Source organism: Diplotaxodon limnothrissa, linkage group LG10 (assembly GCF_057381915.1).
Source record: "Diplotaxodon limnothrissa isolate DT_005_m linkage group LG10, D_limnothrissa_male_GT1.1, whole genome shotgun sequence".
Lineage (NCBI taxonomy): Eukaryota > Metazoa > Chordata > Actinopteri > Cichliformes > Cichlidae > Diplotaxodon > Diplotaxodon limnothrissa.
The window spans coordinates 10,193,229-10,212,176 of record NC_140605.1 but is presented as its reverse complement, the minus strand read 5'-3'; the positions used below and the strand labels follow the sequence as shown (position 1 = coordinate 10,212,176).

Below are 18,948 nucleotides of genomic sequence, written 5' to 3'. Positions count from 1 at the left end.
TGTGTGTATTTATGCGTACTGGTTTGCATGTGCAACCATGAGAGATATCTCACTGCCTATTTCCTGTCATTGATTTAAGAACTTAAGGGTGTCATTGTGGCATTACAGCTTAGACCAAATTAATTTAGCTCCTGCAGTCACGAACATTTCCTTCTGATGCTCATTTTAGTTTGCACAAACAAACTTTTATTATGACTTCTTAGCTGTTGTTATATGACCCTCAGGCCTTAAGACAAACACACCCTAGAAACAATTATTCGGTACAAGAAGGCACAATGATGAAAGCGTGGTCATGCTGAACGCCCGGCTGTGTAAAAGTCATTTCTTGGTAAATTTGTGACACTATGACACAGGATTAGGTCTCCTGTTAGGAACAACTCTTAGGCAAACACTTCTCATCCATTAAAATGAAACCTGAGGCCTTGAAAAAAAATATGTGGACTGCATATACATGAGAAGAAGGTGCTTCGATTGTAGAGCATTAAGTGTGAAGGCTGGGTTGTACTGACCATGTACAGTGAGCGTGGCAGACGCTTCAGACTTCCCAACCATGTTCTCCACCACACATGTATAAGAGCCTTCGTCTGCAGAGGTCACTTGGCGAACAATCAAGGTATGGTCCTCTAGGATTTCAAATCTGCTGGCAGGACAGACATGCACACACACACATGCCCAAGAGATGAAAGAACAAGTGGAAACACCATGTTTGCATGGTCAGTTACTGAATGTAGAGGGTTTTTGTGTGTTACCTGCCCTTAGGCAGGTCAGAATCATCTCTCCTCCAGCGGACAGTGGGAACAGGGTCTCCTTGGACAACACAGCTGAACTCCACACTCTCCTCTGCCAGCACCACTACACTGCTGGGCCGCTTCACAAAGGTCGGACGCTCTATATGGCAGCACAGTAGTAAGAGGAACAAACATCATTACAGGATCAAATTCATCGTGTTTGTGGGCTCAGAAGGTATGAGTATTGAAAAGCTGACAAAAATGGAAAGACGTCTTGAATCATATCAAATCCTTTGAAGCAGGGATCAGTCGGCACTCAGACTGATTTAATCTACTCATCAAAGGCTCACCCAAGTAAATCCACTTGCTGCAATTGTTCACCTATTATAAATATGGTTGAGAGTTTATTACTGAGTACTCTGTGTGGGAAACAGCGTGTTCGAACAGCTGAAGCGTCAGAAGTCAGATTGTTATTCTATTCTCCTCTGCATCATATCATGGCTGGACTGAGGACTATGCACACCAACAGAACATCAATACATCAAGTTTTGCAAAAGTTAAAAATTGCAAAGCAACTTGTTTGAGATACAGAAAGCAGGACTACAACCAGCAAAAGTTCTGTGAAATGTTCTGGTTCAAGGCAGTCACAGAGAATGAGTAGCTGTCTACAAAACACTTTTGGGGAAAAGATCAAATGCTTGTGCAGTGCGATTCACATTACAGCAGAATAATGGGATCTAATGCATGTTATGGCTTCTCAAGGCCTATTGTAGTAGAAGACCATGAAATGCTGTCTGTCATGAACTTTCTTCCAAAGTCATCTGATTTTAACCCCTCTGAACAAGCAGAAAAAGTCCTTTATATTAATAACTTTTTCAAATCATTTGAGGTACATTTGAGTTTTGAACAAACTTTTATAATCAGTATGTTATTTTTGAGTGGTTCAACTTTTCACCCAAATAAGTATAAATTATTAGTTGCTGGGATTAAATAAATACAATAAAATCAGGTTTGACATGAAATTCTATAGATAATCATATATTTATCTGCCATTTATTTTGTACAGCCCAGAAAACAGCATATGTTAATATGCTTCTGCATTCAGCGGGATTTTCCACATTTATTTGACAGGCTCTTTGAGCCACTACATTGTATATTTGCAACCTGAACCAAGGCCATCTAACGATGTGGTACAGATAAGAGCTCTATTCTAATGGAAAGTGTTGGGAAAATAAGTGGGGGATTGAGAATAGAGGCTAGAAGCAGGAGGCGGCACTAGAAGAAGCACAGTACCATAGGGAGCTCTTATACTGAAAGGTTATAACATTAGATGTAGCACTGTTAGATGTTCAGTGCATGTTCAGTGGGGAAATTTGCTAAAGCTGGTAGACTGGGTGGTAGAGCTGCATAATCAAAATAATTAATGGGTTATTATACCCCAGTGAAAAAAGCATTGTACAGTGGACTGGCAAGGCACTGAGAACTGGAAGTACTCAGACTAAGTGAAGTACTGCAACATTGTGAAATGCAATCAAAAAGCTGCATATTTTACCAAGCACCGTGAGTTCGGCAATCTCACTCTCCCTCTCTCCCACCATGTTGGTTCCAACGCAGATGTATTTCCCTGCATCACTCTTCCTAGTGTTGGTGATCATTAGTTTGCCACTCCGAATCTAAAAGACAACAGAAAAAAAATCAATATTTGCACAGCTGTATTTGTGGAGGATCTAGCCATCTGTATGTGTACCGTGTTTGTGAATTACTAACAGAGTATCACATCCATAAAGCGTGTATTAATCTGGCTGCTATTTGTGTATTCTGCGATAAAATATGCCTCAGCTCAAGTTTTCTTTTTGACATGTTTACTTGAAAGTATGATGCTGTCTTTTGCATGGTCACATCTTTGACTGTCCCTTGTTTAAAAAGAAGTGCATGGTGTTGTGTAAGCCTGTGCGCATTGATCTGGCTCTCTATTGCTTAGGAATAGAATTTTCACTGCCTTTCAATCTGCACAGAAGGTCACCCATTATGAAATTACATAATTCATATCTAGCACTACATGAGAACCCTGGGAACAAAGGGACTGCCTCTTTGTAGAGACACTCCTTAGATGTTCTGTCAGCCTACTTTGCCTTTCCCAAACTTTTCTCTAAGCATATCGGCAAACACACACACACACACACACACACACACACACACACACACACACACACACACACACACACACACAGGCACAGGCACAGGCACACCCACACATTCATGTTTATTTTTTATTGGCATTTCTTCTTTATTTGGTAGATGTAGTTGAGATAGACAGCAGAGGCATGAAAGAGAAAGAAGGAATGACATGCAGCAAAGAGCCCACCCTACATTCAAACCCAAGGCTCTGCACAAAAGGACTCAGGCTCAGTGAGAAATCCGCGATCTACCAGGTAAGCTACTGGGGTGGCCCACTGCTTTCAGCCTTTTCTGTCCACCACACGCCTCCACACACCATGTCTTTGAGGTACTTTGAATGTGAGATCCTCTACTGATAGTATGCAGCAGCTTGGTGTTAGAGGTGACAGCAGAGCAGTAGTGAGTAGATGAGAAACTGGAGAAGGGAAACATGCTGACCTCCAAACAAACACAAAGCCATTCTCTGCAACCAGACATGTGAAACCAGGCATCAACTTCAATTAAACTCTCAGCCCAGTTATTATGCTCTTAGATTGCTTCTTCCCTGCTCAAACTATTCATGCATTCTTGCTAGGGACACGACACACACTGCAGCGCTGCCATTTCTTAACACAGTTCAGAGGTCAAGGCTGCCTACAGAGCTGCGTCCATTGAGTAATTCAGCAACATGCCAGACAGCACCTGGCTCCGTAGGAACTCTCAACTCTCAAGCTTACAGATGGAATACATCATTAAATTGCTGCTGCAGGGATAAAACCAGCAGCCTTTCATTTATTAGTCAGCCTCCTCCAGGCTAACCTTCCACCACAAACGGCTGACACTGTCCACCAAATAAATAAAAAAATTGAAAAATAAAAAGACCAAGAGTGGCCTAAGAGTGGATACCATTTCAAATCTGTTGTAAATCATGCGGTTTTAAGAGGAAGACTTAATAAATTGCGGGGTGACTTGTGGTTGTGTGTACTTGAGATGCACATTGCCAACCACTGGTAATCACAGGGGGCACGTGGGGGAATTTGGGAACTAGTATTGCAGATTCAGCCATTCCTGTCAGTATTCACTGGATTAGGGTTGGATGTTTGGAGTTACATTATAGCCACTAAAATAAAACGCTCTGTATTTCACTAAAAACATAATGCAATGCGGGTGTTTAAGCTGCTGTGAATGATTCATGAATAACCCATCCATCCACTCATTTTCTTAACTGCTTATCCAATTCAGGGTTGCAGAGGGACTGGAGGACACAGACAGATATACCACAGGCTCTTTTTCAAACTAGTGCAATGTGAGTTAAAAGATTTCTTATTTGGTCTCATTTCTTTTCTACATTTCAAAGAGTTTACTGACTTTGGCTCATTGAGATTACCTATTTAAATCCTGGAGAAAGGGTTTTGCGAGTTACCCCTTGCTGCAAGTCTTTCTCGAGGATTGCAAAGATGATCTAACCATTGCCACTGGCTAATGTTATACTTATGCTCTGCAACTTTTTTTTTCTGTTTACTGCACTTGTAACTTTAGCAGCTGATTAAAGAGTAGACTGAGAGCTTTTTTATTTCCTCGACTGACCGCTCCTCATTTTTAGCAAAAATTCCACTGCAAAGAAATGAAAATGTGGTTTGTCAGTCCTCCATCTCGGACACTGAAACCTCAGCTTTTCTTCCTCTTGTGCCTCGGTGTCTTCTATTTCTTTTTTACATAGTCTTAGATACCCTGAGGGAAAACACATTAGCTGCCTTAGTGTGATGTGTACGTATTTTCCTGCAATGAAGACACTCAGCTTTTTAATTAAAATCCATAAAATTCAATCCAACTGTTAACTCACAACTTGATCTGCATATCACTATTAATAACTGACAGCTAAAGGCCACAAGGGAAACACTCAAAAGGGTTTAAAGTAGCCATGAATCACTTGTGGTAGACTCCTTTGGTCTTTGTACAGTAAGTAATGTCTTTGAGAGAACACTCATGGCAAAGACACATTTCCATATAGAAAAGATGATCAGGGAGGACGAAGCCAGGCACGTAAGTACAAAGGGAAAAGCAGCCTTTGTATTTCCCTCAGAGGAGCCTCCCCCTTGGCTCTGATCCTTTCCTCTTCTTAAATCAGAGATAGCTGCTCTGTCCATCACAGTTCCCCAGAGATGCTCTACCTGTCACTCCACACTAACATGAGCTTTAAATTTCCTGCGTGTTCCTGGGAGCATGGAAGAGAAGACTCAAATAAACAAATCAGCTCTCTCACACAGACACACACACATGCACGCACACAGCTATCTGAGTTGTTGAAACCAGATTCTGTTCCAAAGTTAAAGGAGCAGGAAGCCATTAAATGCAAAATAAATTCAGTGTATACAAAAGCATGAAAAGGAAAATCACTGCTGTCTGCCGCGTGCCACATGACCTAATACATTAGACTAAGACCATACATCAATACAGTAGCTAACATTAGCACACAATGCTGTTCCTTCCTGTACAGTATAATGTACACTTTTGGTTTTTTTCTGATGTGCTGCTCTGTGGTTAAGGTTTTGTATGAGCCAAATAAATCATCTCTCCAAAATTCCTACAAGCATTTTGGTAATGAGAACCAGAAAAGGTTTCAGTGACCACAAGAAAATTATCTTGCGACTTCACAGGGTTGCTTTTCCAAATTCCTGCAGAGCTTTAATTTGTATGTTAACGTTACAAAAAAGGCAACTAAGCATCAGAATTTCACACTGAAAGGCTTTTTGAACCCCACCAATTTTCATGTCAAAGTTTGTTCTTCACATAACGTCAACGTTCTAGCATCTCCAATGTAATGACTTGCACTTTCCCATGAATATAATGATATAACAACAACAGTATAAATTATCATTAGTTGAAATGTGTGAAATCAAAATAGCTGCTTTTACTGTTATGCGTTCATCTCTGTCATCTAAGTTGGAGCCATCTTTCCTCCAGGAGATTGTGGGCTCGGGGTGTCCACGGGGTGGCTGGCACTCCAGGACCGCAGGCTCACCCACTGCAACCATAACGTCAACAGGATTCTGCCTAAATTCGTCACGTAAGACTGGAAAAAACACAGACAAGCAGAACAGGAAACAGAGAGGACTTTAATAATGTTAAGAAGGTGAATACTTCCTCGTATCATTGGTGTCTTCAAGTGGGGCTGTGTTTAGTGTGTCAAAAAGTCTATTTCAATGACTTTTGTGATGTGGCATTAGCAGCTAATATTTTTAAGGTGCAAATTTTATAGTTTGGACTTAAGCTGCTTTTTTGCTCTTGGTAACAATATTAACGCCTTTTCTTGTTCGCAGAACTGGGCTGCGATACCAAGTCTTTAACAGCTTGACCAGCAGGATATTTTGTACTTGACTTCCCATGTCAAAAACACAGCCGTACAAGTTTCAGTTGATTGTTTACTAGCTCTGTCAATCCCACTTTTTGACAGTGACACACAAACACCTACACAAAATAAATTTACAGAGCTACACTGTTAGTAATCTGATAATATTAGTACAGTATTATCCACTCATCTAAATTGTATTCATTTATCAGCCTGTCAGGATCCCTCGTGGGACTACTCCTTCGCTCATGCAGGGTCTGTTGAGACTAGCTGCTGAGAAAGTTTGTTCTTAATGGCTGACAGTAAGATGAGAAGATATAAAGCTCTGCAGTAAAGGTGGGATCCAGCAGCCTACACTAGCAGGAGGCGGAAAGCTACCACGGCAATTTATCATCTTTCCACAACGACTAGGTTGTGTGCAGAAAAAGATCTTCCAGCCACCAGCTGTATCAGAGACAAAGCAAACTCGCATCTACTCCAGCGTGAACTCTGGTGGTCAGAGAGAGCTTTTTCCTGTCTCCACCATAGACATTATGTTGTGGTGTCTGCAGCAGTTTTTTTTTTTATTAGATTCTTGCATCATATTGAATGGGCTATCATTTGCAAAATTACAGCAAGAATAAAAGTGAAATTAGGATATGTAGAAGAGAAACGAAAAAGAAAGTTCTTTTGATGAAAAACAACTTTAATTCCATATCGGTGAGCACAGTTTTGCCACTGATGAGGTGAACAACATGTGCTAATGTAGACGCCTGTGCATGAGTGACTGTTGTTAAGCATTCCCGGACTTAAATTACAGGAGGGGCTTAGAACCTGAAACAAGCCGAGGGAGCCGAGCCAACGCAGACCAAGCATAGCAGCAAGACTCAGTAGAGCTGGGGTGAAAAGACAGGAAACAATGAGGAAAACGCATAATCACTCCCATATGGCAGCAACAACCCATTCACCTCTTTTTGTGCATAACACCGAGTGGGCCCGAGACGCCTGATAAGCACCGTGGATATGAGAGAACAAATTGGGATGACCTTCTAATTGGAAGTATTTTGGCCCACGCATATCTCTGAGACTCACTTCGCTGCGTTGCCCCCTCTGATCCTCTGAGGAGGGTTGCGACCGCCTGACTGAGTGCTGATGGGAAACAGCTGTCTGACAACCCCACCCCACCTCACCCCCGCTCCCCGACTCCCCCCAATACTGCCGACACCACAATGTCGCATGATAAAAGGCACTCCCCGTGGGACGCGAAAAACATGGTTGGGGTTACCTCAGACAGGAAGAAAGGGAGACCGTCATAATTCTGTGCACACTGTGTGCGTGCATGTTGACTGATTGACTGATATTATCGCTTAATTCCAATGGTGGGTTGCACATCTGCTTTTACTATTGTGTGAGGGCCAAATGTTTTCACAGAAATCGAAAGCCTGGACTGCATCCATAAACCCCTTTGTTAAAGATTCAGTTTCAGTGATAGCATTGCAGTTAGCATAAGAAATAAGACTAGAAGAGATAAGGATTAAAATCAGAGGGAGCATATGAAGGTTAGGAAGGAATGTCTTTGTAAGTGTGCACCCATTTGTATGTGTGTGTGTGTGTGTGTGTGTGTGAACAAGGAGAAACTGGTTAGTTTTTCCATGTCATGCTATTGTGCTGGGTAAGTACACAGATAATCTAAAAGCTGTGATTGTAAAACTGACTGTTTATGTTGAGTTTGGAAAAAGTATCTGCCTGTTACATTATAATAGGAAATTATGCATGCCCAAGTAAAAACCATGAAAGCACACACCAGTGCATGTACTGTGATCTCCAAACCTAAACTATGCATACTAAGACTGTTTTCTTCTCTCCAGTTTCTCAACAGTCGTCAAATCCTCCTGTTTTCTTACATTACTGTCTTCTCTCGTCATCTACTGGCTCCACACAATTAATATAATTTCGGCTTATCTAGAAGCATATCCTGACAACCTACTTTTTGGGAGTGATGTTGCTCAGAGATTTAAAGATTTAAGGCTAGACAACACTGTCTAGCCTTAAATCTTCCCAAGTCAGCAGCATTTGCATGACCAAGCTACATGGAGAATAATAATAATAATAAAAGAAAATCATACTGATTTTAAGAGGATTTGAAGAATTATGCAAGGAACAATCAGCACAAATTAAACCTTCTTTCTTACCATATATTTTTCTCAGCATGCTTTGATTGCAGAACCAGAACTATTATGATTTCTTTTGTGTCCTCCCGCCAACTTTAAAAACTTTTAGTGTAATCTGATTTTCCATTCTCTTTGTACATGCCTTGCATATTTTAGGGCTCTGCACTCCGTTTTAGAAACAAATCATACTTGTGTATTCCACAAGCTGCATAATGAACAGGAATTTCGTATGTTTTTGATGGTATGTAGCATCCACGTAGGTCTGATTCAGTGAAAACCACCTCACCAGCTTCTGAGGCCTACCCAACTTGCCTGTTTAGCTCAAGCTTTGCACCTCTCCTCGTCTTTTTTTCTCCCTCAATCTGATCCCTCCAGATGAGAATTGCATAGCCCACTTCAAAGCATCAGCCCTTGGCCTCACTAGTTGGGATCTGACAGCGTCTGACTTGTTGTTAGTCCTCTGGAGCCTGAACCACAGCTTGAAAGGCCTACTGTAGCAGGGCTCCAATAATCCTCTCTATAGAGTCCAACTAGACCAAAGAAATACGATCAAATCAGGACAGGCCTGAGATATGCCACAGACAGTAACCTTATCACACTATCATTGTATACGACAGCCATATACACTTTTTGTGGTGATGGTCTCAATTTACTCCTCAATTTACTATTTGCTATCCTGTAGCAGTAACAGTTATTGCATACTGCAATAATAAAACATAACTTTTATGTCCCAAAGTCAATAGTGATATTACCTTAAGACACTGATGGTTAAAAATGGTTAAAATCAGATTTCACCTTGAGCTATATTGGAGAAAAATGTCCTTTTTAGTATTTTAAAGAAAGCAAAGCAGAGCACTTTGGCATTTTTATCACCTGGTTGATGTGTATTTTCATAAATCTTATATCTTGTTATAGCACTTTACCCTCATAGTCTATTGCAATAACCTACTACTAGAAAGATATTTAGTTATATTCCTTACTCGTCAGAGGAGTTGACCTAATATCTAATGGTTTTTTTTTATATTAAGTTAACATTGTAATGCTTAATTGCTGTTTTGGTTAAGACTTAAATGGAGAAAAAAAATCATTGTATATCCTACAAAGCTATCTAGTAGCCATTTAGCTTAACATCTAGTTTATCAGTACAAAAACTGAAACGGGAAAAAAAAAGGAAGGAGTATGGTGGCCCTGAGAGGCCAAATGGACTACAACTTAAGAAAACACCAGCAATAAGAAAAACGCAGCAAAAGCACACAAAACACAATGGAAATATGAAAAATGACAACGGAAATAGGAAAAAATAAAACAGAAATAGGAAAATACAGATTTCCAAAATAACAAGGGAAGTGTTTCTGGGGAGACAATAACCCGACAGACCAGTTGCAGGAACCAAAATATGCTAAGAATTGCGCTGGGAGACACTTAAAAGAAGTGGAGGATCTATCGGTTTTGTGAGGAAAGAAAAGATGAGAGGTAAGTGTGTTAGCCTAACTATTAGCCTAAAAATCCGTCATCAGTATTATATGAATCATGATAAAACACACCTACCATATTTTGTTTTCCTGCAACTGGTCTGTCGGGTTATTGTCTCCCTAGAAACACTTCGCTTGTGCTTTTGGAAATCTGTTTTTTTCCAATAGACCCTGTGCACAAGAAAATGCTTACTTCCTGTTTTAAGACCGGGTGTAGGGTTGTACATTTCCGGTAGCCTTACTTTGCGGTCAGTCGCTACTGCGAAGGACTCCAAAATCATGTCCAAAACACGAAAACGGTAAGATCATGTTAAGTTACAAAGAGCGGAGTGTGCGAACACTCACCATTGCTGTGTCATAAAAAAATTAAATGATCAATTTTGCAGTGTGACTCTGAAGAAGATAACCAAGATACTACTTTGCGGATTTCACCTATCGCTGGTTATTTTTAGAACATAACACCCGCGATAAACGAGGGACCACTGTATACAAATGCTGAGAAATATAGAATTTGAATTATTTCTCTCTTTTGCTCTGAGGCGCGGGGAAAAAAATATTGACAAGTCAATGAACATCATCTACAGATATATTCGGTAAATGCCCAAGACATCTTTAGAAATGTAAATCACCGCTTGATTCATCTATTCGGTTGACTTGTTTTGGAAAACCCGACCGTAAACAAGGAGCGAATATCACACCGGAAACGAAGCGCTATACAGGAGTTTCCCCACCGGAAACAGCATATGCTAAGGCGCACAGAGTCTATTTCTGTTTTCTTTTTTCCTATTTCTGTTGTCGTTTTTCCTATGTCTGTTGTGCTTTGTGTGCTTTTGCAGCGTTTTTCTTATTGCTGGTGTTTTCTTAAGTTGCAGTCCGTTTGGCCTCTCAGGGCCACCGTAAAGGAGTCACTTGTAGGACAGTTCTGATAGTAAGATAGTAGCGACTGTCTTTTAACCTTCTACTGATTATTGGTTCATTTGGGTTCCCAAAATGCTAAACTGTTACTATAGATCAGCCTCAGCCTGTCTGTGATGTGTACATACTGAAATGAAAAGGGCAAGAGGCAGATGCTTAGCAGTATTGTGGTTCTGTCTGTTTCCTGGCACTCATCACAGTGACCGCACAAAAAACATGATATTATAAGAGCAAGTAATATTAACCGAAAATAAGAACTGACATTGTGAAATTTTAATGCGCTCAGTGCTTAAAACATTTCCTGTTGTTTCAGCTCAAATACAAACCAGCCCTTATTGACTAAAATATCACAGAGCAGCAACTTGAAAACGGGCATGCAATAAATACCCAAAGCTAACCTTGAAAATACAGCTATCGTTCAGTCCCAGTAGATATGAAATCCTTGGCTTTTCTCACAATCTATCTCCTGACCTCTTGCTACCCCCACCCCCTGGTGTGTTTATCCACCATGAACCACCCTCCTCCACTACCACCACCTCCTCTTCTTCTCCTTGCTCTTAAAAAACTAGTCTGGAGAGGCAGAAAGCTTTGAGAGAAACAGCTGCTTCACAGAAAAACCAATATGCGCAGCTCATGTCTAATAGTTCGTAATATAGACTGAAAAAAGAGAGAGAGCGAGAGAGTGAGACCAACAAACACATACTGTACTCTCACACGGGAGGTCCAGTGGGCCCTGTTCTCCTTTGCAAGCACCCACCAAAGCCAATAACATAATAAGAATTGCAACCAAGCAAATCCAATAAAAGAGTCTCACACATACAAATTAGAATACATACATGAGCTCAGTCTCATAACTATGCCACAGGAGATTTGTAAAATAAACACAAGCATCTAGAAGACAGTGCATAAGGCTCATAAACTAACAAAAATTCCTTGCTTGTCCTCCATGGGCTCTCCAATTTGAATTTCATTTTCCACAATGAAATTATTATTTAAAAAAACGGTCCCAGGGCAAACATTTTCTTGCACACAGGGCCATATATCTATCTTTGTTTGGCGAACCAATTAACTCAATATTGTAGCTCACTTCATATGATAAAGTTCCATGTTATAATATTTGCAGGGTCTTTTAATACTGAACTTTCGCTTTTCTGTTGCTGTCCTTACCTTTTAGATTCAGAGAACGACCCTTTAATGCCTCAATACATCGAAATCCTCTGTTAGGGAATGATAATGCTGGCACTGTTGCTTATTTCTCTTCTTTAAAACACACATATGTATAAAAGAAAAGACAATAACTGAAAAAAGACACTGTATGTGCAAAATGGACAAGCATATCATCTGCTAAGCAGCACTACATCCTGGCAGGGGATGTGTACCATGGTGCCATGTGAATGTGCGTACAGGGATAGATGCACTGCTTCATCAGTTCTTGGAAGTTCTGACACTCTAATCCTGTTGATGTACGTGCAGAACATATCATTCGAGGAGCAGATATTAAAACCAGCTAAAAGGATTGCGTGACCTCTATTTTAATCTTCTTCACTCATCCCATCCCTCTCTAAGAGGTAAAGCATTGCAGTGAGAATAAGGAGAGGGGAGATATGAAAAGACAGACGAGCATGAAGAAGATTAGGAGAATTAGTGAAGTGGCAGAAGAGCTGGGTGAAACAGAGGCTGAACAGCTCTAATAGGGTTAGTAGAGTTGTCAATTACTGTCTTGGATATATTTGGTTGCGAAAAAAACACGTTCAGGAGAAGAGACACATCAATACATACAAATAACACATACCAACTGTGTGGGTATATATATCATACTTGGCTTGTCAAAACAAACATAATACAGGTTCATCCATCCATTTTTTGATAGTCTCTCTTTTAAAAAAAAAAAATACACCAATGCGGTGGCCTTGCTTTCTTGCCTTCTAGTTTTGCTCTGATGCAGTTTATTTCTCTACCTCTGTTAGTTTGTACTGTCAGCCTGTTTCCATTTTCAGATGTCACATGATGTATAATCTGGGTATCTCTTTTCTACAAAGTCAGGAAATGATTGTTTCTAGATGAATATCTTTTTCCTCAACACCTAGAAATAATACAAGGCACCATACATTATCATAGACGTTTGCCAAATATGGCACTGCTGACGCTGTTGCAGTAGTAAAGTATGGCTGCATCTTGCTGGGACTTTCTTGTTGGATTTGCAGTGTACTATTACGTGTGCTTTGTTGGCATCAAAATAGAAAATGTAGACCATTCAAAGAGCTTTTATGGAGTCAGAATGTGACTGCTGTTGGTTTGTTGCAAACTAGCTCTGGCTGTAAGGCATTAAATAGGTCCACAGGCTCCTCCAGTTCTTACAATGACTGATTTCTGCAATAGGTTGTCTCGTGGCAACGTAGCTTTGTTAAAATGCCACCTGTATAGGTATACAGATCTATCAGGTTTTGTCAGAACACTAGGTGGTGTGTTGAGTCTTCAAGTTAAATTCCTATGTGGACTGACTTTGATCAGCTTATGACTCACATGCACATGAAGATTAGCTGGGAAAGCATCATTTTCTGATGTCATGACTGGACTGGACTTTTTCTCATACCGTCAGCAAAAGGTCAAAGTTAAATGTGGAAACGACACCTTTATACATGTTGTATAGTGATCACTCATTCACTTTATTGTGGTTTTAATTTCTTGAATAAAAATAATCTGACAGTTATCATTTGGCAATTGTTTCGGACTAAATAAAAAAAGAGTCAAAGAAGAAGTGCTGATTCTGACGAGATCAGGTGGGCAGTTCTCACTGATTTTTCATGTAATTTCCCACATGACCAGAAATATTTTCTTATTTAAAATTTTAATTAAGCAGCTAACTTAAAAATGAAGTACAATCCATACATTTTATATCTGATAGAACCCCCTTTTTTGGCCCATTTTTCTTTACACTTTCAGTTCTCTTTCAGTTAAAGTTCAGGGGCATTCATCCTTAAATTCCCACCACAGCATTTCATTTACTTTGACATCTCGACAAAAAATGGGTCACAGCAACAACTTTTACATTTCTTTTCGTTGTATTTTTTTTCAGCCATTCAGTTTTTGATATGATAGTGTGCTTGGGATCATTCTGCAACATCATTCTTTTGTATGACTTCTTTTGCGTCCATGCTTTAGCTGTTAGACAGATGGCTTCACATTGGACAATACAGCTGCGCTTGGGATATCAATTGTGTTGTATGACACAATTTGTGCCAGCCTTTAGCTGTCAGACCGATGGTCCCACATCTGACTTTGAGTTCATTGTCAGCTCAATGACTGCAAGTTGCTCGGGTCCTGTGGCTACAAAACAAGCCCAAATCATCACCCTTCCACCACTGTGCTTGACAGTTATATTTGACAGTTATACTTGACAGTATGACGTGTCATGCTCATGTGCTGTGCAAAGGAAAATATTCCACAAGTCTTGTGCTGCTGTGTCCTTTTTAGAGAGAAGAAGCCTTCTTTTGGCAGTCCTTCCAAGTAAGACATACTTGTTGAGTCATTTTGTAATTGTGCTGTTGTGAACTTTAGGATTTAGCATGCTAACTGTGGGCTGTAGATGAGATTGCATGGTTACACTATGGTCTGACCTGAATTTGCTGGGACATCCACTCTGGTGAAGGTTGTGTGTTAACACACACCTTAATGTACCTTGCATTACAACTATTGTTTCTGCTCTAATGGTATAATGTTTTAATTTGCAGTAGTGATAATCAGGCCTGCCGATTACATACCTATCTCTGATGTCATACTGTATATATACTTCATAAATTGTTACAATAGCGTCATTATAAGGTATAAAAGTTGTGTTGCAGCACTGCAAAACAAATAGTGTGTGCAAGTGACATGAGAAATAACTACCTTTAGATTTAAAATGACGCAGGAATGTGAAAACCCATAGTTTTACAACACGGTGTCCTGTCATCAAAAGGGATTGCCTCACACCTTTCTTTTTAAATTAAAATTATTTGTATTATACTGCTTCATCTTGCAGGCACTGAATACACACAATTATTAAACAAGCTAATTATTTTCAAGTATTTTTTTAATTAATTTTCGCCAAGGTGTGCCATTTAATTAAATCAAGATTGTATTGGACAAAATAAATGAACAGAGAATAAATCAGACCCCGTTTGGTCAATTTAATAAGTGCAAATGCATTTAGGGAACGTTTTCCTTCCTTAGGGCACATAATAATTGTGAAAATGCAGCGTTCAATGAAACATGTTAGTGAAATATAATCTACTAAAGGTATGAGGTTGCCATTATTTTCCTGCAGTCTTTTATTTGCAAGGATGAAGCACTACTTCAGGATTCTAGTGATGCAAGCCTTGCATTAATTTATCTTTTAGAAGTCTAAACAAAATGTGTGTGGGTTGTGTCTGTGCTTTTCACCCGTTACTTTGGAAATAGCACCCACTTTGCACACCAAGCGCTTTTAGACCAAATGGAATAAATCCATATAGCCACTCGCTAACGCAATAAAATATAAAACTGAATAATGCGGCTAAAACAGGACTCTGGTTAGATGGGTGGAAAACTCAGGAACTGTTTAACGCAACACATAATGATCTATATGCTGAGATCTCACCTAAAAACACCTGCTTATTAGAACTGCATCTCATGCCAGAAGATGGCTTTCTGTACGGTCCCGAGTTAGCTTTCCTTTGTTACTCCTGAAGCCTATTCCATGTGTGATGTAATTTACTGAGATTTGTATTGAGGCTGTCAGGATATACACTTGTTAGTGATATAAAGCATCAAAAACCTCACAAAAGGAAACATAACATAACTATTAATTGTGACAGCAATAGCAAACACCTGAATCCTTTAGAAAGCAGGAAATGCATGTCAGTGAGAATGGGAATGGTACAAAACCCAATCAAGTCCTCTTCTTCTGAATAATGGAGAGAACTGGAGGCAGTCGAAGAGTGGCCCTCTCTCTCTGGGGCAAGAGTCCCTCACATGAAAGCAGAAAAGCCACACGCGCGCACACACACACACACACACACACCATACTTTAACCCTCTCATTAGTGTAATCCTGCATGAGAACAGTAAATTGTCATGAATAAATCCACTTAGAAGTCAGCGAATGAAAGACTTTCACTTTGAGTTGGTTGCATTACCATTTCAATAAGCGTGCCACGCTGCAAAACGTTGGCAGTGTTTGACAGAGTAATTGGGAACATTAACGAGTAGATAAAATGTGGTAAGCGGAGGGAGGCGTCCGTGTAAGTACGTGTGCGAGTATGTCAATTAATTTTTTTCGCAGACACAAAAACACATTTGCAGATTTTCCACTAATAGGTCCAATGAGTCCCCCTGAAGGAGAGAGATTGGTGTGAAAGACTTTACCGGCTTTGTTTGGCAAAACAAAAGAATTGGATAGTAGACAGTAGTCAGACCTTGAGACAAATGTATTCCAGCATTTTGGCCCATAGAAACCTTTGTTTGAGCAGCATGACCTTAGAATAGTGTTTGGAAAATCTCCTTGGGCTAGCTTGATTTCTAAATAAGCACCTTTCATGAACTGTACACAAAGAGAAGAGAGGGGCAAAGTTTAGGGTATGTGCAATTACACCCTGCAGACAGAGCATAAATCTAACCCTGAGTGGGCAACTCTTTGTTTAAATGAGTATCTACCCTAATTTCTACCTGGCCTTTGTTTGTGAAAGAAGACAAAGTGGGTAGCGATGGAAATAATAAAGTGCAAAACCCAGGAGAGATGCTCCAAGGGAAGAGTGCACCTAGGTCACAAAGCGAGGAGGAGGAGGATCAGGAAGAGCTGGTAGTGGGGAGGGCAATGTATTGTAACAAAGAGAAAAGTGAGCCAGACAAAGACACAGAAGCAGGAGAGTGGAGATATAGACACAAAGAAACAAAGAGGTATAGTCATTGTAACACTGGATAAGACAACTTTGTAGTCACTGTTTGCTTTATGGTGAGGCAGGTGCCAAAATATGCAGGAGTTATGTGCTAAAACACACACGCACTCTCACACACATGCACACACACACACAAATCACACGCAATATACACATTCATAGTTACAGCTATGTTCTGCATCTTAATGTACCCAGAGGTGCCCTAGTCTCTCCCTCATCATCAATCTGAGAGACAACTCAAGGCCCAGGAGAGAAAGAGGCTGTGGGCAAATATGTAATGCACTGTGGTGTGCCAGGAAAAAAAGAAAAGAGAGGAAAAAAAAGCCTAATATAAATCAGAGAAAAGTACGAGACGGAACAACGGATGGTGTTCACGCAAATATTTTGAGACTACAGCATTATATTCCAGAGGATATTACAGTGACTGACAGATATACATTATGCACCACAACACACCAGAGCCCATGCTTTCATTCAAACGGGAGAAACTGCGGTTTAAGAACATGCAAAGATGCTGACACTGCATGAAGTGATAGCAGATTTACACGAACCCAAGACACGAAAGGTTTGACACTGCACCATCGATAATTTCCGCGTAACTGAAGGATGTGTGAAAAGATGCAGCAAAAAGTGGGGGAAAAACGAATCATTGGCTGATTTACATCCATTTAGTGCTTCGTATCAAGTGTCAGATATTGATAATAGGATGTTCTGGCAAGCATCGGTGCTTCAGTCATGCTTTGCAAGCATTTCTCTCTTTTTTTCTATCTTTAAAAAAATTATTCTTCTGGAAAAAGGGCTTTCCACCAAAAAAATAGCACTGGATAAACATAAATATCTAAACACCTTATTACCATGAACTGCCAGAGGTCATCAGAAATGAAATAAATGATCATTTAAAACCTAATAAGTGATGCACAAATAAAATCTATGCCCTGTTAATGGTTTAGGGGGGAAAAACAGCCTAGGAGCAGTAGTCTTTGGCACTTAGAAGCCCTTCAAGTCATGACGAAGCTAAAAACCAGTAATTTAGAGTAGGAATGGGAACAGAAATCGGGTATTACAACAAGCTTGTTTGGTTTTGACCGAGCTGCGCCAGGGAGGAATGAATGGGAAGAGAAATGAATGAGGGGTGAAAGATGAAACTTTAATGATCCCTCTTGGGAAATTGGGTCATTGCAGCAGCACGGGGAAGGGTACAGATCAGAACAGAGCAAACGCGGGTTTCCAGATAATACAAGTAATTAACATGAGATAAACACACAAAGGATAACTAAACACATGAAAGCGATAATTACGCACACATTTATATGTTAAGCACATGTGTCAAAATGCCAGACAGGTAGACTCGAAGAGTAAAGACACGTATGTAAACATCCATGGTCAAGATGTTTAAGTGATCCAAAATTGCAAATGGAGCATAGGAGGGAAGACAACCAGGAGGATTTGTGCCGGAGCGGCCCCCAGCCCCGTAATTGGTAGGAAACAAGAGGACTCTGAATAAACACTTGTCATGAGACACAGCCTGGCTCATTTTTTTTCTGTGCACGCTCCTATCCTCTTCTCCTGACTCGTTTAACTGAAGCTAACTCAAAGCCATGCTCCCCTCATAGCTCGTCCTCCTCCTCACAGTTCCCCTTCACTCATCGCTAGTCGCAGCTATCTAGCCTCCATTCTGCCTTGTGTATCTGTCTGTTGCTGGGACAACAAGCCAAACACCACCTCAAGATTTCCAAATATCCCGACAAACTGCTCTCTGCACCAACTACTCTCAATCTCTAGTCTCCCCCCGCCCTGCCTTCACTGTGGCCTGCAGTCCTCCCCTTAATTCTGCTTTCTGGTCTTCTTCCTAATTATCTCTCGTGGAGGACAACATAGCCCCTACCATCCCCCGCACCGCTTCAACCCCGCTACTGAGAGACCCTGATGAATAATTTCACGTTTTTCTAGCCTTCTCCTTTCCCTCAACCTCAAATTGATTATTGTACAGAAAGCACAGCTAAAAGAGCAGCCCAATGGGTAATTTGTCTTTCTGACGATTGGAGTCCATGGATAGGTGTGGGGGAGGGAAAAGGGAGAAGGCTCCAAAACGATATGGAAAGGGATGAGAAAAATGTGATTATACGAAGAAAATATTTTTATATTGGAACGCTTCGCAGAGCTCGTCTCTGATAGCTCATTCCGTTTGATGTCGTGGTCAGAGGAGTAATTGGGAAGAGTGGACATTTGCATGTGGGAATGTTCGTACGAAAGTGAACAAAGT

The 18,948-nt window shown here is 40.4% G+C and overlaps 1 protein-coding gene across 1 annotated transcript in view; it reads right to left on the bottom strand.

Moving 5' to 3' along the window:
- LOC146623890 (roundabout homolog 1-like) overlaps window positions 1-18,948 on the bottom strand; it is a 79,433-nt gene that overhangs the window by 17,595 nt on the left and 42,890 nt on the right. The window contains exons 3-6 of the mRNA XM_085364856.1: window positions 5,801-5,958; window positions 2,281-2,401; window positions 750-888; window positions 510-637 (exon numbers count right to left, since the gene is read on the bottom strand). Of these exons, the coding sequence (XP_085220982.1) occupies window positions 510-637; window positions 750-888; window positions 2,281-2,401; window positions 5,801-5,958 (546 nt within the window). The remainder of the gene's footprint in view (window positions 1-509; window positions 638-749; window positions 889-2,280; window positions 2,402-5,800; window positions 5,959-18,948) is intronic.